Source organism: Alosa alosa, chromosome 1 (assembly GCF_017589495.1).
Source record: "Alosa alosa isolate M-15738 ecotype Scorff River chromosome 1, AALO_Geno_1.1, whole genome shotgun sequence".
In the NCBI taxonomy this organism is placed as follows: Eukaryota; Metazoa; Chordata; class Actinopteri; order Clupeiformes; family Clupeidae; genus Alosa; species Alosa alosa.
The window spans coordinates 38187302-38212591 of record NC_063189.1 but is presented as its reverse complement, the minus strand read 5'-3'; the positions used below and the strand labels follow the sequence as shown (position 1 = coordinate 38212591).

The 25290-nt window shown below is 43.5% G+C and overlaps 1 protein-coding gene across 2 annotated transcripts in view; it reads left to right on the top strand.

Moving 5' to 3' along the window:
* Positions 1-25290, top strand: part of ctnna2 (catenin (cadherin-associated protein), alpha 2) — a 404887-nt gene that overhangs the window by 315547 nt on the left and 64050 nt on the right. For both annotated transcript variants that reach the window (XM_048246926.1, XM_048246933.1), the window contains 2 exons: positions 8318-8398; positions 17017-17169. In XM_048246926.1, the coding sequence (XP_048102883.1) occupies positions 8318-8398; positions 17017-17169 (234 nt within the window). The remainder of the gene's footprint in view (positions 1-8317; positions 8399-17016; positions 17170-25290) is intronic.

Sequence of the window (25290 nt, the reverse complement as noted above, 5' to 3'; positions counted from 1 at the left end):
ATATTCCCTTACCTAAGGTCAAAATTATGACATAGCGTTGCAATAGAGATGTACATGTCCACATTATATCAAGATTTACAGTAAAAAAGATGACAAATCGCTTGGCAACAGTAGTCTCTATAGCAACTATTCTGCAACCCTATGCACAGACAAAGAACTCCTATTTCAGTCACTATGCTGAAGAGAGTGCTTTACTCTGAAAAGAGTCTTTTTATGGGATTCACCCATTTTCAGAACTGTAAACACAATTAACATCCGTTGTTGACCATACCATTTATACAAATTCTTCACAATTGTGGTTCTTTCTTCTTTTATTTCAAATGCTTACCCACAATATACCAGAAAACCTAATGTTCAAAAATGTACATATATTATAAAGTTGCTGCAATAACAGCTGTTCAAAAAGTATACTGAAACTTTTCATAAGCATTTTTAATTAAACAGATCATTGTGTAATTGAGAAATTTGAGGTTGATTTTTTGGAGACATAGCCAGAAGCTTCACTGCAATTACCTGGATATTAACAACAATACTGTAAAAAGGGACTTTTATAGATGCTGTTCAATGTGGAGAACAATAATTGCAGCTTTTTAGGAATGTGCGCAATTTATTTGAAACTTTTGGAACAAAAGGCCATTTATGTCCCATATTGTGTTGACCACTGGCAGCAGATTACTGTAGATTTTACTGCAGGATTTCTGTCACTTACTGTTTTAGATAAATAGCAATATTGGTCAACCATAAATCCAAAGCAGAAATCCTTGGTCATGATATTGACTGCTTATTGTCTTGTAAAACATAGCAAACATCATATGAACACGTCTTTAAAAACCACCACAGCAGTTGCAATCTATGATGTGTGTTATATCATGTGTGTTACATGAGAGGAGGACAAGACTAACTCACTTCACCTGATAGAAATACTGAAAGGGTTCTTTCTTCTCTTATTTCAAATGCTTACACACAATATACCAGAAATGTACGAGCGTGTTGACTTATTTGTATTATTTTCTGCACTTAAAAAAACAAAAAACGAAAGAACAACAAAAAAAACTTACATGTAAAAGTGACAAAAATAGATTGGGGCTTTGTATGCGTGACACCACTAGTGAAATGATTGTGTGAGTGTTTTCTGTTTGGAATAATGCTCTATGTCTCACATGGGCTGGGGCCACACACAGTCTAATGCTATGCAAATTGCCTTTGATTGCTGTAAAGTGAGATCAGGGTAAAATATTGGTGGCCGGGGCACTTTTCTCCCTCTCTTTCCTTCTGACTCTGTCCCTCTCAACCTCTCCTCTCCCCTCCTCTCTCCTTTGTCTCCTTAACCTCGCTTTCTCCATTTTGATCGTGGGCAATTTCCAGACTAATAGGAAACAATAACGTTTATAGCTTGATGGTGACAAACACACTGAGAGTGACAGAAAGCATTAACCTCAGAGACCGGCAGTGAAGAAATGCACAGTGGAGACTGACGAAATGACAACTCTCTCTCTCTCTCTCTCTCTCTCTCTCTCTCTCTCTCTTACCCTTATTCTTTTGTCGTAACACAATAACAACACACCACCTGCATCTCTCTTTTTTTTTCAGGACTGTCTCAATACCACATTTGCATGTCCATAACACTTAACACATTCACCATAATATCAGTAGGCAATCTGCACTGTTAAAATGACAACTCAAAATTGTTCACCTTACTAAAATTTTTGCATTCACTGACAATAAAATTGCTAGTTGGAACTTGGAGCTAGTTGGAGCTGTCTGTTGTGAGCCACTTGAACTCACTTTCAGAAGTTTCTGATAAAGAGTTAATTTTATTTTATAAATTGAGTTGATTTTATTTTGAAGCTGTAGTTGACACACAGAGTGAGGTCAACTTATAGAACTTGCCTTTTGTTTTACCAAATAAGATTTTTAAGTAAATATAACTCAAATAATCAGAAAGACATGGTGAACTAAAAAAAAACTGTTATCTCAACTTATTTTGTAATGTCACCTTCACTGTAAAGAAAATAGAGGTTGACAGAACTCAGATTTTCTAGGCAATGTGATGTATTTGTTTTTTTTTTTAGTTTTCCTTACTTTACAAAGATTTTTGAGTTCTGTCAACTCAAGTTTTTGGGAGCGTTACATAGAAATTTTGAGTTCTACCAACAATTGTAAGTTATGGTTCTAAACAGCAGTTAATGAGACCAGGTTGCGATTATGGGTACATGTTACTGTCTTGTTAATAATGTTTATTTTTTTCTCATTACTCTTTATTGCGGCTTTTTTGGATGTGTATGACATAGAACAACTGATTACTGATTACAACTTATTACAAGCAAAATTACTGTAAGGGATTTTCAGAGTATTGTCAGGATTACAATTGAAGACCATAATTAAAATATATGGACATTTTAGAGAGTAGACATACTTCTTCTTGGGTGCAATGTGAAATTGACTACTTTCTCAATGAGAATTGATCTACCCTCTTGGGGGTGTCATAAAGTTGGGCACTCAATGCTTACTTGCATTACAGTATGTGTATGCAGGGGCGCCGCTGGAAACTTTCGGCCCTATGACCGACAGTAATTGTGCGCCCCCCAATAGTATATAGTATTATCGGGAAGGGGGCTCTCCTGGGGCCCCCTCTCAGTGCTGGGCCCTTAGAATCGTACTAACCCCCAGCGGGATGGATTTGATTTTCACCTTATAAAGTGAAGGTTCTTGGACCTTAAATAGTAAAAAGGAAGTTTATATTTACAACATCACTGCCCAACTAAGCTTGTGTACATTTTTTCCTGCATCCAGCACAAGCAATACTGTAGGCCCTATGCACAGGATTGAGGTGGTGTGGATGGTCATCTGCTTGATGGGTTGTGGCACCAATAAACAATTACATGACAACATGACAACACCAGTATAGCCTTTAGTGTCACTGTTACTTAGTTGTATTTTATTTCAAGATTACATTTCACTTAGGCTATAAATGTGATATCTTTAAGATGTTGACCGGGGCTGTGGCATTCTGGGAACAAAATCTATATGCCAAACTCATAAAACTCATACAACTAAGTTGGTAGAACTCAGAACTTAAAGGTGAAACTGAAAACCTGTGTTAGAACTTGAAATGTATGTGTAAAACTCAAAAACCTAAGTTGGTAGAACTTGACATTTCTATGTAACACTCCAAAAGCTTGAGTTGGCAGAACCTAATAATTGCAGTTCTTCAAAACATAAAAAAATAAGTTGATGCCTACAACTCAAAAGTTCTGTGCAATCGGCCTTGACAATTTGAGTTGAACTAACCTTTTCTTTTTTACAGTGATGTGTCCTTTTGCATTGATACAAAATGCAATCAATTACCACTCCCTCCAAAATTCATCATTACTTTCTCAATCAATGTTTTTCATCATCAAAACGTTGTAGAATTATGGCAAATTTTGCAGAATAAAAAAATGAACCGACTAAAATCCTAAAAAAATCATTCGTTGCAACCTTGCAACTGTGTCTATTTCACTCAAGTGTAAGATATCCATCCCATGGGTAGTGACTTGATTGCCGTCTGCTTTGCATTGTCTGACCGTATTCCCAGTACTGCACCAAAGCACATTTGAGGACTCTGCCCAACTCCATTTATCAAGGCTTTGCAGATGCTCTAAAGAATGAGGTGTTTTGGTATTGTCTGGAACAGAGAACCAGAAGTCTAGCCTGACGAGCCAGATCCACATTAAAATGTAGGGTCTGGGCACTCACCGTTCACAGTGCTCAGTCCGAGGGGCGGGATAATCGGTTGTCTTTCAAATTCCCTCTGCACGCAATAGGACAGCGCTGAGTCCCATGCGTTTTCCCACCAGCAGAGCTAGTTGGCTAGTTCAAACTTTTGCCAATTTAAAACAAACTTAACTCGTGTCACACTGTTGGCCAACAGCAACATCCATCTTCTTTGTTTTCAAGTAGCAGCAAAACCGTTGCAACTCTGCCATCAATCATTATGTTAAGCCCGCCTAACGACTCTATACATGATTCGATTGGCCTGATAGAACTAGAATTTTTCGAGCTCACAAGCCAACGGAGAGTTGCTAGACTAGCCCTGGAAGCAAATATAATTTGCTGCTGCTAGGGTGCGTCTAGATTTCTAGGCTACCAGAGGTCATCTAAAAAGGGAAATTCCAATCTCCGGGTGTAAAAGCACAACAGCATGTGAACTCTTCAATCGGATTTTTTGTTTTTGTTTTTATGAAATCGTTTGGGAGAAGTGGCTGAGTACCCATAAGAAAGTCTCTGAGAGAACTCCATAGGCCAGAGTGCAATAGTAAAGTTGTCGTCCTATAGGAGATGGCCCTAGTCCACTAGCCCCTCTATCCCATCACACACATGTAGCCAGCCTGCATGATGCTGATTGCTCCTGCTGCTACTGCTGTTGATGACGTCAATACAGACCACTTGAGAGGGTGTGAGTGAGTGTGTGTGTGTGTGTACTATTGACAGTTTCTCTGTCTCTCTCTCTCTCTCCCTCTCTCTCCCTCCCTCTCTCTCCCTACATCTGTGTGTGTGTATTTGTGTGTGTGCGCCTGCATGCGCTGATGAGAGTAAGCAAGAGAGACAGTGTGAGATACAGGGTTGCCTGGCAACAAAGCAATTAATTATGCCAGCCAGTTTTACTTTGACTGAATTTCCTCATCCTCCAGAATCTGTTGATTTATGCCTGTGGTCAGCCTGCTCAGTCCTACTGCACAGCTGCCATTAATGAAATCATCAATAACAATTATGACTTATGTCAGAGAGATAAACAAACACTCATTGAGGACTGTGTACAGTAACTATCATCTTAATCTTTTTGACTCCATGGTGTAGCCGTAGTCATCATGTAGTGTCGCCTAAAGACCACTGTATCCAACCTCTTTTCATTAAGACGCTGAGCAGGAGGGCTTGGCGTTGTTCAAACGGGTAAACTCACAATGCAGTCAGAAAGTGTTCCTTGGTGAAAAATCCTTGACGTGAAGTAAAAAGTCTGAACCAAGGCACTCTTTTTCATATAAAAAGCTTTATTATAGGCTAATTCATGATAGATCATCTTTTCATGTCTAGTGTTTGTATTGTGGTTGATCTCTAACTTGCTCTCCATAGTTTCCATTTGTTTTGATCTTCCTAAGTAGGGCTGTACCACATCATACTGGATATTGTATATCATGATAATTCTTCTATCATAAGAATTTGCCATATATTCACAATATAGTTGCATGATGATACACTGTATTCGCATAGCGTAGTGTGTAATTCACACATTTGTCCATATGCAAAAAAAATTGTCTCATTCTCTCTCTCTCTCTCTCTCTCTCTCTCTCTCTCTCTCTCTCTCTCTCTCTCTCTCTCTCCTGTTGTTGTGTTGTTGTGGTGCTGGTCATTATGTAAGCGAGGGAGTAAACGTGAGGAGTTCTTTTCTGACTTCTGAATTCTACAGACAGGGCATTAGCGTTATATTTCACTTTTGATCACTGGCAAATACAGTCAGTCAGTCAGTCACAGTTCCATTCTGTACAGTACACTTAACGTATGTGAATGATATCATGTTGGAGGTGTAGTTAAGATGCACTCAGAACACCAGGTCTTCAGTAGATGTCGCAGAGTAATGCCAAGCACCATCACAGGCAGCAGTGGGACTTAGGAGCAAAGAACAAAACATCTGGCTCACCATCGGGCAGCTCTGTTGACCGTTGAAGGGGGAGCGAGTGTGTGTCTGCCTCTTTATGTGTGTTCTGTCACTCCAAATGGAGCATCTGTGTCGCTCCCAGTCCGGCTGTCCAGTTTTAATTAGGCCGCTTGCCTAGCGTGCCATCCCACAGGAGGACGTGTTCATGTGTGAGTGCATGGACCATGGGTGTGTATGTGTGTGTGTGTGTGTGTGTGTGTGTACTATTTTTGCATGGCGGGTTTGTGCGGGCATTTGTGTGTGTGTGTGTGTGTGTGTGTGTGTGTGTGTGTGAGTGATTTATGTGGGGTTTTTTTGTGTTTGTATGTGTGTGTGTTGTGTGTGTATATATGCATATACTGTATGCGTTTGGAGAGAGAGAAAGAGAGAGAGAAAGAGCTGTTATGTTGTTTTGCTTGTGTGTTGGCAACACTGTACCTACAGCCATTCTATAATAAAGCAACTTTGAATTTAATTGAAATGAATTGAGAGAGAGAAAGAGAGAGTATGTGTGTGTAAGTAGAGCTAAGAGGCTGTGCTGTTGATGTTGTGCTTCTGACGCTCGCCACACACTCCTGGGGGAGGAAGTCATGTCCTTCACTAGCTCTTAATTGTGCTCTAACAAGGGATGTTGTTATTTGTGTGTGTGTGTGTGTGTGTGCGTGTGTGTGTGCATGTGTGTGTGTGTGCGCGTGTGTGCGTGTGTGTGTGTGCACAGGTGCCTCTCAAAATGGATAAGTGGATGTAAGTGGTAATTCAGATAAACCCTTGTAATGACGTCACTTTTCAGAACCAATGAGGGAACTGAAAGTGGTCGAAGGAAATCGTGAAGCTTTCTGTGCGCTGTTGGAAATATAACAATAATTATTTAACCCCGTTAAACCTAATAAATCTGACTCCACTCAATTGCAGAAAAGTTTCGTTTCAATGTAATATTGCTATCCATAGTGGGTTGATGTACCCACAATACAGACTGCTGATATGAATGCCTGACTCGTTTTCTTATTACACTCGCTCTAATCTAGGAATAATGCTATAGGACTCCTCCATCGGTTTATTCGGGCGGTTCCTCAACATAACATGTACTAGTCTGAAAGAAGGTCAGAAGCTACATGCTGACCCGGACTGCGATATTCACAAGTGTGTTAGACAGTCAAGCAAATTCTTATGCTACAGAGGGTTCAGGCTGTGCTAGGTTTTCATGACCAATCTAGACCATTACTGGCAAACTGCCCACCGCTGCATAATACTATTATCAGTAGTCAGTTTGTCTATACTGTAGCTTACCACTCCCAGATGAATAACGTGAAGTTACAAATAGGCTAAAAGAATACTTTGAGAGATCATACAAAACAATCCGACAATGAACATATGCAGCCGAGAGGATGATGGCTACACACCAAAGTGGTGCGGGAGGATCTGGCTACAGAATACTGTAACTCCTAGAAAATTGTGTCAACTTCCCTTAAATAGTCTACCCAGTTTGTGATTGGTTGCACTGATCACATGAGTTGTTGATGAAACTGAGACCATTGTTGTAGTATGACCATTAGAGTGAATCAATCAAGACATGACAATGCATTTGATTATCGGTACATGTCCTGTTCCTAGTTAACTGCTCCTGTGGACATGTGACAAGCATGTGGCAGTAGGCCCACAATAGGCCCACACTACACCAGTAGCTGATCAAAAGTCCACATACTGTATGATTGAAAGGATTCTCATCAGCCTGTGCACTGTGTCTGTCTACGATTGTTTTTTGTGTATAAGAGGTTAACATGTATTTATACTGTATGTGTATATTGTATGCAGCTTTCTGTTTTCTGCTATTTATCATATTTGTCATGTAGATGTAATAAGTGCATCTACAACACTACCAATAGCACAGTCTTCATAGCTGTTAAGGTGTTTGTTGGTGTGTGTGTTTGTGTGGTTGTTTGCAGGCATGTCTACTATGTACACAGTAATCCCTGACTAAAAGTTGTTATTCGTTTCGCTTTCTTCTGAGATAATCGATTCTTTCCCATGTTCACTCAATCGCTTATACGTTCCATTCCATACATCTGCGAACACTCACTCACTCACTCATGCATGTGTCATTGTGTCCCCTCCTTCACGTGTTCCCTCCATCTCTGATCTGCTCCACAACCCCTCTCCTCTCCTCTCCTCTGCCCCCTCTTGTCTCTTCTCCTCTCTTCCCCTCTCTTCCCCACTCTTTTCATCTCCTCTCCTCTCTTCCTCTCTCCTCCCTTCTCTTCCCCTCTCATCTATTCCCTCCTCTCCTTTCATCTCTTCTCCTCTCCTTTCTTCCCTTTTCCTCTCTTCTCTTTTCTCATCTCTTCTCATCTCTTTCCCTCTCCTTTCCTCTCCTCTTCTCTCATCTCCTCGGAGCTCCTGCCCTTCTTACATGTACGTTTGAAGGCACTTAAAGGAGCACTAAAAATGTTCCTCGAAAAGGATGTAAAGGTCCACCGCGGCCCGGTCCCTTAGCATCCCACTGCAGGCAACAACACTTCCTACTTTAACCATGCCCTGTCTGCTCTGTTGGACTGTGTGTTTACTCCAAGTGCGAGAGCTTTTTGCCTATGAAATAGTAATGCCACACCTGGTAAAGCAGCATTCTTTCCTGTTGCTTTTCCACAGACCGGCCGCAAAGAGAAGGGCGACCCACTCAACTCCGCCATCGACAAGATGACCAAGAAGACCAGAGACCTGCGACGACAGGTAAGCGTCTCACACAAAGTAGTGTATGCACTCAAGGAACACATGCACACACATGCACAGACACACACACACACACACACACACACACACACACACACACACACACACACACACACACATACATACACTGTAAACAGGCACACACACAGAGAAACACATAAACCAACATACACAGACACACAGACAGTCCTCATATGTTAGCACAGGCTAATGTGCAGAAGTTCTCCCCTTTTGTCTCCCAGGGAACACGGTGAGCTCTGTTCTATTCTCTGTTCCATTGACCCCTACCAATCTCAATAATGGCAGATAAAGTGTTCAGAGAGCACTTAGACTTTTGCTTTTCCTTGCTTTTCCATTTTTACTTATTTTTTTCCTTATTTTAATTTTACCCTCTTAATTCATTCCATCTGCAATATGGGTTCACTTATCTATACATTCTGTACTTGTATTGAAAACTAAAATTAGGTCTTGTCACAGTAGGCATTTTGTTGACTAAGAATGAACAGTGCTTTATAAACTATGTTTATAAATCATTATTATTATTATTATTATTAATTATTAAGTATTATTATTATTATTATTATTATTATTATTATTATTATTATTATTTGCATCAAAACATTTTAGTCAAATAGTACTCAAATTTGTGGACATTGTCAGAGAAATGTAATTGGTTGGCTATTTTAGGCTAGCTCCTGACTGTCCTAGCAACATAAAGGTAATCCACACACATTTATTTAAACAAACAGAAACAAGTCTGCTTTTAAAGGTCAGCTCATGTTTTTTTTTTGTTTTCCCAATAGCATTGTGTAGCATTTTCTCTCTCTGCTTTGGATCTGGTGTAATCAATAGATTTTCCATGTACCTCTCATACGTAAGCATTCTCCCTACCCACCACTAGTGATTTATGATTAATTAATATTCTCCCATACAGCTGCATAATCAGGCGGCATATCGACCCCTGATAACACAGGGGAGATCCAGAGGAGAGGGGGTATACGGATGGAATTGTGTGTTCGTTGGCCCTGGGTGAACACCATAAATCTGACACACACACACACAGAGACACACACATCCTAAACACACTCAGTGATGTCAGCAGGCGTGTTGGCTCAGCGGACTTCGTGGGATAATGACAGCTGTCGCAGAGGCAGACGAGCCTCTGAGCGTGGGTTTTTCCCTTGCTCTCATAAACAGCTCCCCTCGTCTGCTAATATACAGTATCTCTCTGACCCAACGCGACCCACAACAGTCCACTCCCACCCTTATAGTCCCTGACACAGTGTCTGTAATATGCTGAGGGCCTCACACCTGGACGCAGTCCCTTTAAACAGATGTGTGCACCGCCTCCCTCTCTCTACCTCAACATCACCCACACACACACACACACACACACACACACACACACATACACAAACAAACACACACACACACACACACACACACACACACACACACACACACACACACACACACATGCCCTCAGCATGATTACAATACTCTGTCATCTCTACTGTGTCATATGGATGAGTGTGTGTATGCACATGCCGTCTCAAAATGTATTAACCTCAACTGCATAACCCACCCCCCCTCGAAACACACACACACACACCATTTCCGCTGTAGCCCTTCTGCGACAGGGCCTACTACCACCTAGGCTGGAGCCGAATAAATCACAGAGGTGAGCGAACAGATGTAAAATGCCGAGCCAGGGCGGAAATGAAAGTCTGGACGCCTGTTTGTTCTTGACCGCATCCTCTCTTAATCACACACCCTTTGCTTTATCGCAGGCATAAATCAAACACACATTCATGCTCTCTCTCTCTATCTCTCTCTATCTCTCTCTCTCTCTCTCTCTCTCTCTCTCTCTCTCTCTTCTTTGCCCCTGGAACACCACTGAGCTTGGAATGGTGGGCAGAGTAAACAAGCCGGTGTGGCAGAATGTTGTAAACACAAACACACACACACACACACACATGCACACACACACACACACACACACACACACACACACACACAAACACACACACACACACACACACACACACACACACACTTCCGCACTTACGCACTTACGCACCTCTCACCAAGACCGCGTGCTATTTCCCTCCATAGACAGGTGCTCTGGGCCCCTCATAATTGGAAAACATCTTTTAAAATCTTTGCACTCTTGGTGCGACTGTAAATTGCGGGGTGACATGTTTGGGCTCAGCAGTTGTACATCATGTCACGGGTCCCCCGTCCCCTCCGTGCGGAGATTGTTGTTTTCCTTGTCCTCCGCTCCCCTCATCTGCTCCCATCCCCTCTCCTGCCTTAGCCCTCATTCCACACCCGTATTTGGAAAGCAGTAAACTTCCCTGACACGTGTATTATAATTACGTATTAAAAAAAAAATCCTGTTTACAGATTCGCCAGGCCAAGCATTTTTAATCCTCTCAAGACATTTATTTCATTATCTATGGTAGTATTAAACTGGGCGAAATGTTTATAGTGCAGCTTCTTGGGTTTTATAGTACAGTAAAGTGGTTTTAAAGCAAATTAAATGTGGTTGATCGTCCTGATTTACTCTTGCGAGTCCTTGCTTCAGTTTCATTTCCCGGGTAATTCTAACCATCACTTCTCATTTACTCCAGTCTGTCTGTTAGTGGGTGTCCATATGGTCATGCAAAAAAAATGATTTTTGCAGACTTAAGCCTTAAAAGTAAGAAACAGCATGTGAAAATAAATCAAAAGACTTTATCAGGGGAAAGGAAATCTAATATCTTAAAAAATGTAGCACCATGCTTTGACAATTCATCTGGAAGTAAGGCCTAAGACATTTCACTAATTATGAAGTCTTCTTTTGGGGGAAAGGAAATCAGTGTGTTTATGGGTGTGTTCACATTCCAATAAAGTTGCATTTTCATCCAACTGATTTTTCTCTTTGAAAAATGTAGCATTGGCAGTTGAAAGAAAAGCCCCAACATCTTTTTCAAGTGTTGTGAAGGTTTTCTGTCTGTGGAAGACGATGCGTCTCCACACCATGTAGTGGGAGGAGACAGAGAGTGAGAGCACTGTGCTGAGGCAGGGAGGTATGAGAGAGCTAGTGTGCATTCGTTGGGTAATAACAACCCCCATCCCATCTGCCACGCTCGAGCCTGGGCTCTGAGGGCCTGCCCGGCCGCCCGCCTGCCTGCCCGCTCCCAGGCCCTCTGGGGGAAACTCCACAGCCTGCGGTCAGACAGAGGGAGGCTGGGCCACCTCATCATACATCTCACTGATAGGAAGTATCAGAGCCTCGCCACTGATCCGAACAATTGGATGGATTTATGTGGTTTATGGGTCTTCCCATTTCTGAGCATGATTCTGATGGCGCATACACCCCACACACACACCTACACACACACACACACACACACACACACACACACACACACACACACACACACACACACACACACATTCTTACAACAACAACCACACACCCACACATATATTCATATTCCACGCCTCCTACTCAGATGCGACAGTGAAAATGGATTATATTGTGGCAGCTGTGTTCTAAGTATCAGACAAAGAAAGAAAGAAAGAAAGAAAGAAAGAAAGAAAGAAAGAAGAAGAAAAAAACAACACAAACAATAGCAAGGACTCGTGGCATATTTATACCAAGGCCACAGGTGAACAGTCCGCTCCATTTTATATTCACTCTTGACAAGATACAATTTCCCCCTCCCAAATTCGCTGAGCTATTTTTGGGCCGAGGTGTGTGTGGTTCTGCAGCGTGTGTCTAAATGAGCCGTGCTGGCTGGGGAACGGAGCAAGAGTGAGGGGGGGGGTGGTGACGGGGGTGTAGGGGGCAGGGTGTGAGTCTGCACTCCTGCTTTGCATAAACGCGTTAGCCGGGGCTGGATGGCACCGAGGCGAGGACTGAACAAGCATCGGTCTGCACCACTGTCTCCAGCAGCTAGTGCCCCTCTCCGCATGGTTATCTCATCACCAGCCCGGCCCCATACTCCCCGCATGGATACAATGCGCCACAATAAGACTCCAGGACGTAGTCATCCATTTATTGTTCGCTGCAGGCTATTGCTATGAATTGCTGCTTCACAAACAACAATGCTTACAGTGCTTACATTGAGTCTGTTTTATTATTTTGAGCCACTTATCAGTTGATTCAGCCCTGCAAAATGAACCCGAATAGTATCCCACCTTTTCTCCACTGGCTGCAGCAGCAGAGGCGGATTTGCAGCTAGTCCCATTTGTTTTCTCTCCCAGGGCAGCCACTGATGGCCTTGATTGGAACTTAATGCGGGACAGCCACAGTGAGTCACAAGAGGAAGTGAGCATTAGTTAGAGCCCGGACACAGGACAACTCAATGACATTCCAGCATAGCGGCGCTCCACTCAGGCAAACTGCTCCGATAGCGCCGACGCGCACACAACTTCTGACTGCCAACTGCCTCCACTCCTCAAGGGCAACCGAGAGGAATAGACAGATAGGGAGAGACTGAGAAACGACAAGATACAGAACGAGAGAGAGAGAGAGAGAGAGAGAGAGAGAGAGAGAGAGAGAGAGAGAGAGAGTGCAGCAGCAGAAGACGTAAAAATAGCAGTAAAATGGTGCTCCAGCTGTTTTTGGGCTTGATGAATAGTGCTAATTGGGAAGAGAGGGCTGACAGTGCTGGGCTAATATCCTTAAATGTCTTGCCTGGTGCAATTACTATTCCCCAGACTCCCATTCACTGGAGCCGCTGGAGAAGGGCCATGTGTTCCCAGCCCTGTTATGCCACTCCGATAAATGCTTCCGTCGAGACATTCCTTAGAAGGCTCCTTGTGACTGATAACTGAATGTAGGGCTCCTTCATCAGACAAACTTTCATTTCATTTCGGGGATGAAGAGAATTTGTTTTGGTCGCCCAAATGAGTGTTCATTCTGCTTTTCATCTCTACTGAGAGTTGTTGACATTCATCAGGTCATTATGTCAAAAAGCCCTGCATTCCATGCACACATTTTTCTTGGTCAGACATTTACTGTAAGAGCAGATATTTTGCAATCGAATCCACAGATTCTGCATTATAATCCTGTGTCCAGCATATCATTCATGTCAGGCAGTTTAGCCATTGGGTAGCCACTGATATATCTTTCGGTGATCTGGATCTTAAATGATAACCCCAACACATGCACTCGCACACACACACACACACACACACACACACACACACACACACACACACACACACACACACACATACTGTACACACACATACACACACACACATATACTGAACACACACACACACACACACATATACTGAACACACACACACGCACACACACACACACACACACACACACACACACACACACACACACACACAAACACACATACTGTACTACTGTACACACACACACACACACACACACACACACACACACACACACACTGAACACACACACACGAATGCACACACACATACACGCACACACACAGACACTGTACACACACACACACGCACACACACACATACACACAAACACACCTTGCAGTCACTGTCCTGGATTAACAATACATTCACCAATAAATGTATTCCTCTCCATTGCCAAACACGTTTAGAAGGTACAGAGAGAAGCATTTCCTGAACTTCATGCAGAGCATCATTTCAGTGTCTATACTTACATGCCCCTCAGAACTGAATTAGCCATGCTGCATCAAAACAAGAGCTGCTCAGTGAAATGATAGCAACACTATGTAACAAATGCATGCCTTTGACTCATAAAAGTGACTGCTATCAACTGAAATTACTGCCAGCACATTATTAACTAATCATACTGCCTCAAAATATTAGCGTTATATAAAGAACATATCCCTGTTCCTTTTTAAAGATACATCAATGGATCTAAATATATCCCAGCAGAGCAGAGCTGTACAGTATGTCTCATCATCAGGTTGCCTCACGCTTTATCTAGCGTGGGTGGGTGTTTTGCTATTGGAGATATTAAGAGACATGATAATATCAAGACGTACATCTTACTGTCCCAAGACGTACATATTACCCCTCCCCCTCATTCACCCTTATCATCACTGCTTTCTTTCATTCTTCCTATACGCCTCCCCTTCTCTTCCCCTTCTCCTCCTCCTTCTCCTCTTCCTTCTCTTCCTCCTCCTTCTCTTCCTCTACCTCATCCTCCTCCTTCTCCTTCTCCTCCACCTCCTCCTTCTCCTTCTCCTCCACCTCCTCCTTCTCCTCCTCCTCTACCTCCTTCTTCTTCTTCTTCTTCTTCTTCTCCTCCTCTTCCTCCTCCCCTATGCCATCTCTGGTACCAAACATGAGTGCTATTTCTTAATTTTGATTTGCCAAGGCTGTTTTACCTCTCTGCACTCAGGTCCTTTATTCTGTAATTGGTCTTGACATTTCAATAAGAAACTTTTCAGCAGCTATCTGCACAGAATCACAAGCAGAATGTTCCTGTGGGGATGGGGAAAACAGAAACCTTGTGAGGTTTCAGCCTCATAATTGAATCCCCGCTCCTGCATGTAATTGAACAATTGTATGTTTCCCCCCCCCCTCTTTTGAGAACAGTGTGTCTTTCATAGGAGAAGGTTATGCCAAGCAAAGATTTTTGAAGGTCTCATTAGCAAGTTTAATACAAAGAATCGCTTAAACCAATTTGTCACACATTTCTAAAACGCTATTTTGCTTCCACTGTAAAAACAAATCTATAAACATCCTTATTGCTTATTGGCTGTATCAAAGAAGAGTCCTCTTCAGAGCTGCCATTATAGGTATGCTCCGCCTCTATGTGCATCAGGATGTCACAGCTAGCCTTCCAACTTTTCTCTGCTGGAGGAGACGGGTGCCAGCTCTCCGCCAAGATGAACAAAAGAAATGAGAGACTGGAGAGACAAGTACAAGAAGAGGTTCTTCACAAGACATCAATCTTCTTCAGTCCCTCAGAGCAATTTAGCAGAACACTTTTTTTCACTCCAGCTTCCCCTATTTTGAATTGTGCTTTTGTTGTTGGGGGGGAAAAATTATGATTTTTTTTTAGTTCTCTGTGAAATTCAGCATGGTGATTACAATCACGTGCGTCATGTTTTGTCATATAGATGTAGAGGTGCAGTAATTAAGTTCACACCATTCTAAGACGCATTCATGTCATAGGATGCAGACTGATGTCAGCAGATTTTCAGAGTTACCAAGACTTTCTTGTAACGATGGGCACATACAGAGAACCATTATCTCTATACATCCACATCAACGTTATCTGGACGAGAGCTCCATGAAACATGATCCAGTGTGATTTTTTTGGGTAATAAATAAAGCTATAAAAACTGCTAACTACTTCTCTGAAGTCGTTTTCACAAGGGAAATGAATTAGGAGGGGGGATTGAAACATTAGTTTGAAGGATGATGAATTTGAGCAATAATCTTTGTAAAATAAATGTATGTAAACATTGGGCTTTGGGCTTGAGCAAATGACACCTGCCTGCTAGTTTCAAAGGGCTTCAATATCTGGCTTCTCAACTAACCTAAAAGTGCCATGAGCAAAATGTTGGGCATTGAAGCCTGACTCCAAAGCTAAGGTTCATTAAAACATTTCAATTAAATTATCGGCAAGGGTGAGACGGCCCATTACCTGTGAGAGCTCTCTGTTTTCAGAATTCCATGCTCAGGTTGCCAGCAGCTTGACTGAGCATTGCACATTGATTGAAAGCGAGTCGTAATCCTTCCCCACTTCCCTTCCCCAAAGAGCCCTGTCTAAACCCAACCCCACCCAACCCATCCCCACCCATCCCAGCCCCCCCCCCACACACACACACACACACACACCCCTCAAATAGCCAGGGAGAGCTTCGGACTCCGGCTTCCTCTCCAACTTTCACAGGCTGGTCATGTACCCAGCCTCAGCCGCAGCAGTTTCCATTTTAAGCCAGTGATGGATGAACCGCCCTTAACAGCCATAATTCATCATTACTGGCTTCTACCGCTGGCTGACACTTTGTTTTTTAATTGGTTCGAGGTATGTGTGCACCTGATTGACATATAATAATTACTGCTTAGGAATGTTTGCCCTTGCCAGACGCTTGGCCCCCGACTCCTCTCTTTGTCCCCTGCTTCTTCCTCTGCGGTCCCTGAGAATGTGCCGGATCGCTTTTGTTTATTTGCTCTCATTGTTTTCTTTGCAGGTGATTAGAAGCGGTGACAGTCGCGATATGGCCGGCCACCTTAAGCAGTGATTTGTTCTGTTATGACTCCAGTCACTGAGTAGCTTCAGCACAATGAGCAGGGCTATCAGCGGCTACCTTTAAATGCGAACGCCCGCAAAAAGCTCATTTCGATTTGAGCACATTCTGTCAGCTGCCACCGCGCTCATCGCTACCTCCTTGCACAGTGTGAGTGGGCCTGATGACTGGGAACGTCTGCGGATGACCAGAGTCCTTTTAGCAGAGCGGGGGTCCTGCTTGTCCCATGCCAGTTTAGCAGGAAATGGCTCCATAAACAAATCCATTAGGCTCAGAGTGTTCCCCTCCATAAAACGCTTATATGAGATGACAGTTCAACACAGGTGTCTTGCATGCTCCTCACAGTGATGCCCCCGACTCACTCTCTCTCTCTCTTTCTGTCTGTCTGTGCAGCTGAGGAAGGCGGTCATGGATCACATCTCCGACTCCTTCCTGGAGACCAACGTGCCCCTGCTGGTGCTCATCGAGGCGGCCAAGAGCGGCAACGAGAAGGAGGTCAAGGAGTACGCGCAGGTCTTCCGTGAGCACGCCAACAAACTGGTGGAGGTGAGTCACGGCAGAGCTCTCTCTCTCACACACACACACACACACACACACAGACACACACACACACACACACTCTCTACTCTTTCCCTATTTTCTCTATTCTTTTCTTTCTCTTTAATATTCCCCTCCCTTTTCCCTTTCGTCTCTCCTTTCCCCCCCTCTCTTCTCTCTCTTTGCTTCTCATTTTGCAAAGCAGATGCCTTTTTCTGGGGCACCATACGGTGCCATCACTCACTACAAGTGCGGTGTGCGACGGCTAGTCTTCCCCAGCGTGGGGCAATTTAATGGCAAAATATGGCACAGTGTTGCAGCTGCCTCATAATGACAAATTTGTGTTTAGGATAACATGGATTAAAATCACAGCATGTGCCTGTCAAAGGAATGGGCTTTACTAATTCATGCATACCTTATGGTCCAGCATCCAAGGACCTGTCTGCTCTTCTTATCCGGGTGATGGAGAGCAATGGAGAACTGACTTAAGTAATCAGTATGGATGAGCGTGTGAGTCGCTGCCTCACTGGTCTGTGAGACACATGTGCGCTGATGATAATGGATCCACCGGTAGTGTTGACTTTGTCACGGGCGGCGGCGGCGATTGCTCGCTTGTTGTCTTTGTAAGGGAAAAGCCAACGAGCAAGTGGGCTCTCAGTCACAGTGCAGACACATGCGGAGATGCATTGTGTTCCGAGCTCATGCACACGGCCACAAACACACAAACACAAGTGGGGATGTACACACACACACACACATACACAAACACACACACACACACACACACACACACACACACACACACACACACACTCACACAGACATGCACACAGACAAGGGCACATACATAAACATGCTCATGACACAAATGTTGCACACACATACGTCATTTCATACACATACCTTGTCATTAACATAGAAGCTCTCATGCACACACTCACACACACATACACACACACACACACACACACACACACACACACACACACACACACACACACACACACACATACACACACACACACACACAAACACACACACACACACACACACACACACACATACAAACTGAAATTAAGAAAAAGGGTCTGCCAGAGGGAGCATTCGACCCTGACTTCATCAAACAGTCGGTTCAATCTTTTTTTTTCCTTTGGTCCCCCCGTTATGACCTCCGAATAGCAAATAGCTCAGAGCGCTGTTGCCCACTCTCCTACCATTTGGCCTGAGAGCGATCGATAGCAGTCACCCCTCCCCATAGTCAGAGAGCGGGGGCGGCACGGGTGGTCAGACCATGGAGGCCTCCGTCTCCTTGTTTATTCAGTCGCCGTCACCCACACCACACCACGTCACGCCACACCACCCCCACACCACCAGCACCCTTCACATCTACTCACACCTCACTGCCTAATGCAATAATGCGATCAATAACCTTAGCCCTGCTAAATGCCACCTCCAAGCCTCCACCTCCAAGCTAGCATGCCATGACCACCCGTGAAAGCAGTCTGTGAAGCACTTTGGTCGTGTTTGTGTCGTATAGATTAGCAGCACATGCCGAGCTTGCCTTTCTGGGTACGTTTCTGTCGAGCCGAATTTCTCAAGCGACAGTAAGTCAGGCATGATGTGTTTCATCTTCAACCTCGGCTCCACTCTCACTAACTGGACAGATGTACCTCCACACTAGAACACTTCAAGTGCACAATCCACAACATGCCAACCACCCCACCACCCACCCACCCACCACCACTACAACATCGTCACCATCACCACTAGAGGTCTGCATTCCTGCGAGTTGCGACGCAAAAGGGTGTGACGTTGGAAACAGATGATTCACTGCACTCCACTGCACTCGAAAGCATGACAGAGGAACAGGACACCACTACACTACTTCAGATTGTAGTGCCTTTCTGAAGAACAAATGCCAGCTAGCACATCTGTTTACGGTAGCCTATTTAGAATCAAGAAACTTAAAATATCTTGCTTTTTCAGTTGTGTGTGTCAAGTGCTCCTTTTGTGAGACAGAAGGCAAAACTGAATATCCCTCCTGCATATCCTGCAGGCTTTTGCGGATGGGAGCGGGACCTAATGTTGCAGATGTGGGCAGGAGCGGGACTAAAAATGATACATTGTTGGGGGAGCGGGACAGAATGTTGCAGGAGCGGGTGGGTGGGCGCGGGACTGAAAAATCTGTCCCCCACAGCCCTCTAATCACAACAACACGGTCACCACCACCACAACACTATCACCATCACCACAACACCGTCACCACCACCACAACACTGTCACCATTACCACACACCTCCACCACCGTCACCATCACCACAACACCGTCACCACCACCACCACAACACCGTCACCACCACCACAACACTATCACCACCACCACAACACCGTCACCACCACCACAACACCATCACCACCACCACAACACAGTCACCAACACCACAACATTGTCACCACCACCACAACACCGTCACCACCACCACAACACTATCACCACCACCACAACAACACCGTCACCACCACCACAACACTATCACCATCACCACAACACCGTCACCACCACCACAACACTATCACCATCACTACAACACCATCACCACAACCACAAGACCGTCACCATCACTACAACACCGCCACCACCACCAAAACACCGTCACCACCACCACAACATTATCACCATCACCACAACACCGTCACCACCACCACAACACTATCACCACCACCACAACAACACCGTCACCACCACCACAACACTGTCACCATTACCACACACCTCCACCACCGTCTCCATCACCACAACACCGTCACCACCACCACAACACTATCACCACCACCATAACACCATCACCACCACAACACCGTCCCCACCACCACAACACCATCACCACCACCACAACACAGTCACCAACACCACAACACTGTCACCACCACCACAACACTATCACCACCACCACCACCACAACACCGTCACCACCACCACAACAACACCATCACCACCACCACAACACTATCACCATCACCACAACACCGTCACCACCACCACAACAACACCATCACCACCACCACAACACTATCACCACCACCACAACACCGTCACCACCACCACAGCACTATCACCATCACCACAAGACCGTCACCACAACCACAAGACCGTCACAATCACCACAACACCGCCACTACCACCAAAACACCGTCACCACCACCACAACACTATCACCATTACCACAACACCGTCACCACCACCACAACACTATCACCACCACCACAACAACAACGCCACCACAACACTATCACCATCACCACAACACCGTCACCACCACCACAACACTATCACCATCACCACAAGACCGTCACCATCACCACAACACTGTCACCATTACCACACACCTCCACCACCGTCACCATCACCACAACACCGCCACCACCACCACAACACCGTCACCACCACCACAACACTATCACCATCACCACAACACCATCACCACCACCACAACTCTTTCACCATTACCCAGTGTTGCCACAGTTACCTTGAAAAAGTAATCTGATTACTGATTACTCCTTTAAAAGGTAACTTAGTTACTTTACTGATTACTTGGATTTAAAAGTAACTAAGTTAGATTACAAGTTACTTTATTAGTTACTTTCAGCAGCTGCCGACAACACCCCGACCACCTCAACATAAAAATGATAACCGGTTTTGCCAATACTCACTATACTGGAAGTGCATTTTAACAGTAATGTCAACAATGTATAGCAGACATCTCAACCTAACCTACTTAGATACTGAAATTCAGATGTTTGTTCAATAATGTCTAGTCAGTACACTAAATAAGGAAGGCCTGAAATTGTGATAGTAAAATAATATGTAGATTTTGTTAGTTTGGCCTTTTCATGTAGCCTTGGCAACTAGCCATCTAGTATAGGCCTAAGTAATATGCAAATGAAATTACACTTGTTAAACTCACCTCAACAAGTCTTTTGCAATCATTTAACCCGCCGTGAGCAATTATGCTAAAGTCACTGCTAACATGTGCAGTGTACAAGTATGTTTTACTCTTATGAGACAATTGGGTACACTTTTGTGTAATCTGATGTGAAATGGGTCTTAAATGTTCCTTTTTGAGAAGCACTGACTCTGCCATGACGCTCCTGTTTCTTGATACACTGACTGAACTGATTTATTAAAGTCGGGGGAAAAGAGATATAAGCCCACCTACACTGAAAACTGATTGGTTGATTTAGCAAAACAGACCAGGATGCTCTCTGTCTTGGATGCGCTTCAGGCACACACGCACCACTCCTCTCTCTCTCCCTTTCCGTTGTGTGCGCGTTAAACTCAGATGCACACGCGATTTGAAATCCGCTCTAGGTTCCGCTCTAGATTTGATGCAATTTGCAGGCGTCAGGAAGCCGCTATGTGGGAGACTCCCAAAACTTCGGGAGACTTGGGATGTCTAGCTAGACAGCACTTTTTCGCCAGCACAGAATGTACAGTATTAACCTTATTGTTGTCATGTTTAGCTGAGACAAACTCAAAATAATGACTGTATAGATAAAATGTGCATCTCTCTCCTCCCTCAATTGTTGTTTACGTTTGTGTCGCTGCGTGGTTTTAGACGTGAGTTGTCCTCATGCTGAAAACCTGAGCATAGCCTACATGACATTAATCCCCGAGACAAGAAGAAAGCAAAGAATATATCAGAAAGCAAAGAATATATTTTACTAAGGAAAATGACAAAAATAGTAACGCACAGTGATTTAGATAAGTAACTTTAATCTGATTACTGGTTTGTAAATAGTAGCGCGTTAGATTACTCGTTACCGAAAAAAGTGGTCAAAATGGCATCACTGCCATTACCACACACCTCCACCATCATCATCATCACTACACTGTCACCACCATCACACAACCGTCACCACCACCACAACCCCGCCACAATCACCACAACACTGTCACCATCACCACAACCTCGTCACCACCACTATAACACAGTCACCACCACCACAACACCATCACCATCAGCGCCACACTTTTGCTGACGGAGCAACTTCACTTGCTCCTTTTGCTCAAGCCCTTATCATGTGTTGTTGGAACATCCCTGGTGGTGTGTTCCTAGCGTTTCTACACACATACACACACGCACACAGGCATAGAAAGCCTATTCAATTATTTGGGGAAGCATTGCATTAGCGGAGCAGAAACAGAAGCTATTAGGCAAGCGACAAGCAGGCAAGCAGGCAGTTCTCACGGCCCCTGTTGGGGGCCTTGCATGGGGGCTGACAAACAGGGCTGACGGTGCAGAGAAGGATAGTGGCGCAGGGAGGAGTGCTCTTGGGTGACTGCACCGCGACTCTTGACGGGAAGCCTCGCACTAATGGGGTGTGCTCATTACACTCATGTGTGCTTAATAGGAGGTAATCGAGGATAATGCCTCCAAGAGGCCGGAATGATATGCACTTCATTATCTGCAGGTAGTTGATGGCTCGGAGTGTGTGTGTGTGTGTGTGTGTCTGTGTCTGTGTGAATGGGTGCACATACATTGCAACTATTTCTTCAGAGAAATAGTTTGGTAACACTTTACGGTAAGGGTGCATGAATTATCTAGAATTTATGATTTATACATTTCTTCATTGCTTTATATCGTATGAATCATCAGGAATTGACATGAATTCATAGTCTCTCATTCATGACCTCATGCATGAACAACATTAGGGCTTGAAAACGAAATTATTTTTCAAACGTTCTGTTCCGAACGGTTCAGGTAGGCCTATGTTTAACGTTTTCGTTCTTGCATGCGTTCCGCCAACAACATATCGGTCCTGAACCGGTTCGGAACACAAAATATCGTTCGTTCTTAAAGTTCCGGCAGTGTTTGGCGGGCCTATCAAGTCTATTTTTGTGGACTTTACCTTAGAATAGACATACTCATTATTTCCCCTTGATTTAGCCTATACCGTAGCTATGCCCAAAAATAATAAATCACAGTATGCATCCAAAACATTCAGATGGGCTATCCATCCCATAGCCTACAGACTTACTGTTGGCCTAACCTATGCCTATAAATAATTTCTTATCAAAAATATTCCTGGATACGTGCTAAACGCCTTACCTGGTTGTAGCCTAAGTTTTATCCATATGGAGATCTTCAAAGGCTTGCGCTTTAATTCCAACCCTGTTTATAAACAAACCTGTCTGTTGCTGACAAGGCCTATCTCAAATTTCCGTTTTAACTCTTCTACATAGAATAGGCTATAATTGGCGCAAAACATTTCAAATCCCGACTTTTAAAACGACAAGGCGTGGACAGGCAAAATAGGCTATTACGCATAGGCTACAAACAATTTCCAAATCAGTTTCAGTAGCCTACGGTACGAGCTGGCTTAAGATCCGAAGTGGCAGACGGATAGGTTACATTACAACAGCAAGACAAAATATACACATTTGGACAAAAGGTCCATTTATTCGTTTTTTTTTTTCAAACTGCAGAAATCAAATTATTAGGCTGTTAAGCCTACAGTAGTTGGCTACATAGCGGCTTGTTAGCTCACATTAACAGTGTAGATGCGGGCTTGTTTTTCGCACAACCGGAAATAGTCTCCCTCACAAAGGATATGCTTTTGTGAAATTTTATAAAATATATAGAGAAAAAAAAAAACGTTATTAACCGGTTTTGTGGATTTCAGAACGTTTGTTGGGGGAGCGGGACAGAATGTTGCAACGTTTCTGTTCCGGAACAGTTGAAGACCATTTTGTTTTCGTTTCCGCTCCTCGTAAAATTCCGTAAAATTCCGTTCGTTTTCGTTCCTTGAACCGGTTCGGAGCCCTGAACAACATCAACTAAAGCATTAGGTACGATGGATACATCATTATAATTTATGATTTCTTAAGCATGATCATCATGATTACATGCATTTCAGGTTAATTACTCATGAGTTTATCATGTCTGTGGCCCCTCTACTAAACTTGTGAATAATGACATGTGTTTAGAGAACTGTACAAGTTGTGTTCAAATCAGAATTTGAGCAGTGATGACCACATTTTTGGCAGAAAAAGAAATCATCATGATCATTCTTAATAAATCATAATTAATCATCATGTGCCCACTGCACTTAATGCTTTAGTTCAGGGGTCTCAAACTCAAATGAGCTGGGGGCCAATTCTGCCAACGTCATCTGATTGGAGGGCCGGCTGAAAATGCAATGCTCTTTTTTTCAAATACCACACAAAACTGCAAACAGAAAGTGCAAGTGTTTTTATCTAGTTTTAGACACCTGTGCTAGCAACCTTAGCTTATAAATAAAATAATGATAAAATAAATATTAATACAAATTATAAAATAAATGAAAAACATAAAAACAGGTATGTGTGTGTGTTTCACACCAAATAAAAAAAATATTTCCTCTCATAACTTTTTTAAATCTGGCAAACTAGGCATCAGGGTTAAGAAAGCAACACCATTGATTTTTATATCAAAATTTAAAAGGCCATGGCTTGAAAGTGGTCAGAGATAAAGTTATACTGTAAATGTAAAAATCTTTGAGTAAAACAAAAGTTTATGAAGGGGTAAATTTACCCATCTAATTTGTCACTGGATGGCAAGCACCTCAAATTATGCACCTTTCAGTAAATACTGGATGAACATATTTAAGCAGGTTTACTTTTCTTTTTTTCATATTACCCACATAACAAATTAACAGAAAAACACCTAAGATGTATACCAACACCTAAGATGTTGTGGTTTAGTAATAGATTACTACAATATAGGCCTACAATAAAGTATTCTGGTCAAACAGTTCCACGGGTAATCTGCAGTAACCAGAAGTTCGCATCATATTGCGGGTGACTTTGTAGTTCTTTAGAGCCCTATTTCTACTAGCCCTGATGTCTGTACCACATCCATTACGGACACTATCATCACGATTACCACTGCATCCTCCAAGCTATGTTGGGCAGAGGGTCGAAACAAGCATGGTATGCTTAGTGGACACCGTTGTATACACGCACCTCCATTCACAGACGCACCGTGAATATCACTGTCATAGACGATCGATCATAATCTCCAAAAGGATATTCTCCTTCAGAATTAGAATAGGTGAATAACATAGCTTACCTAAGACTTCATCACACGT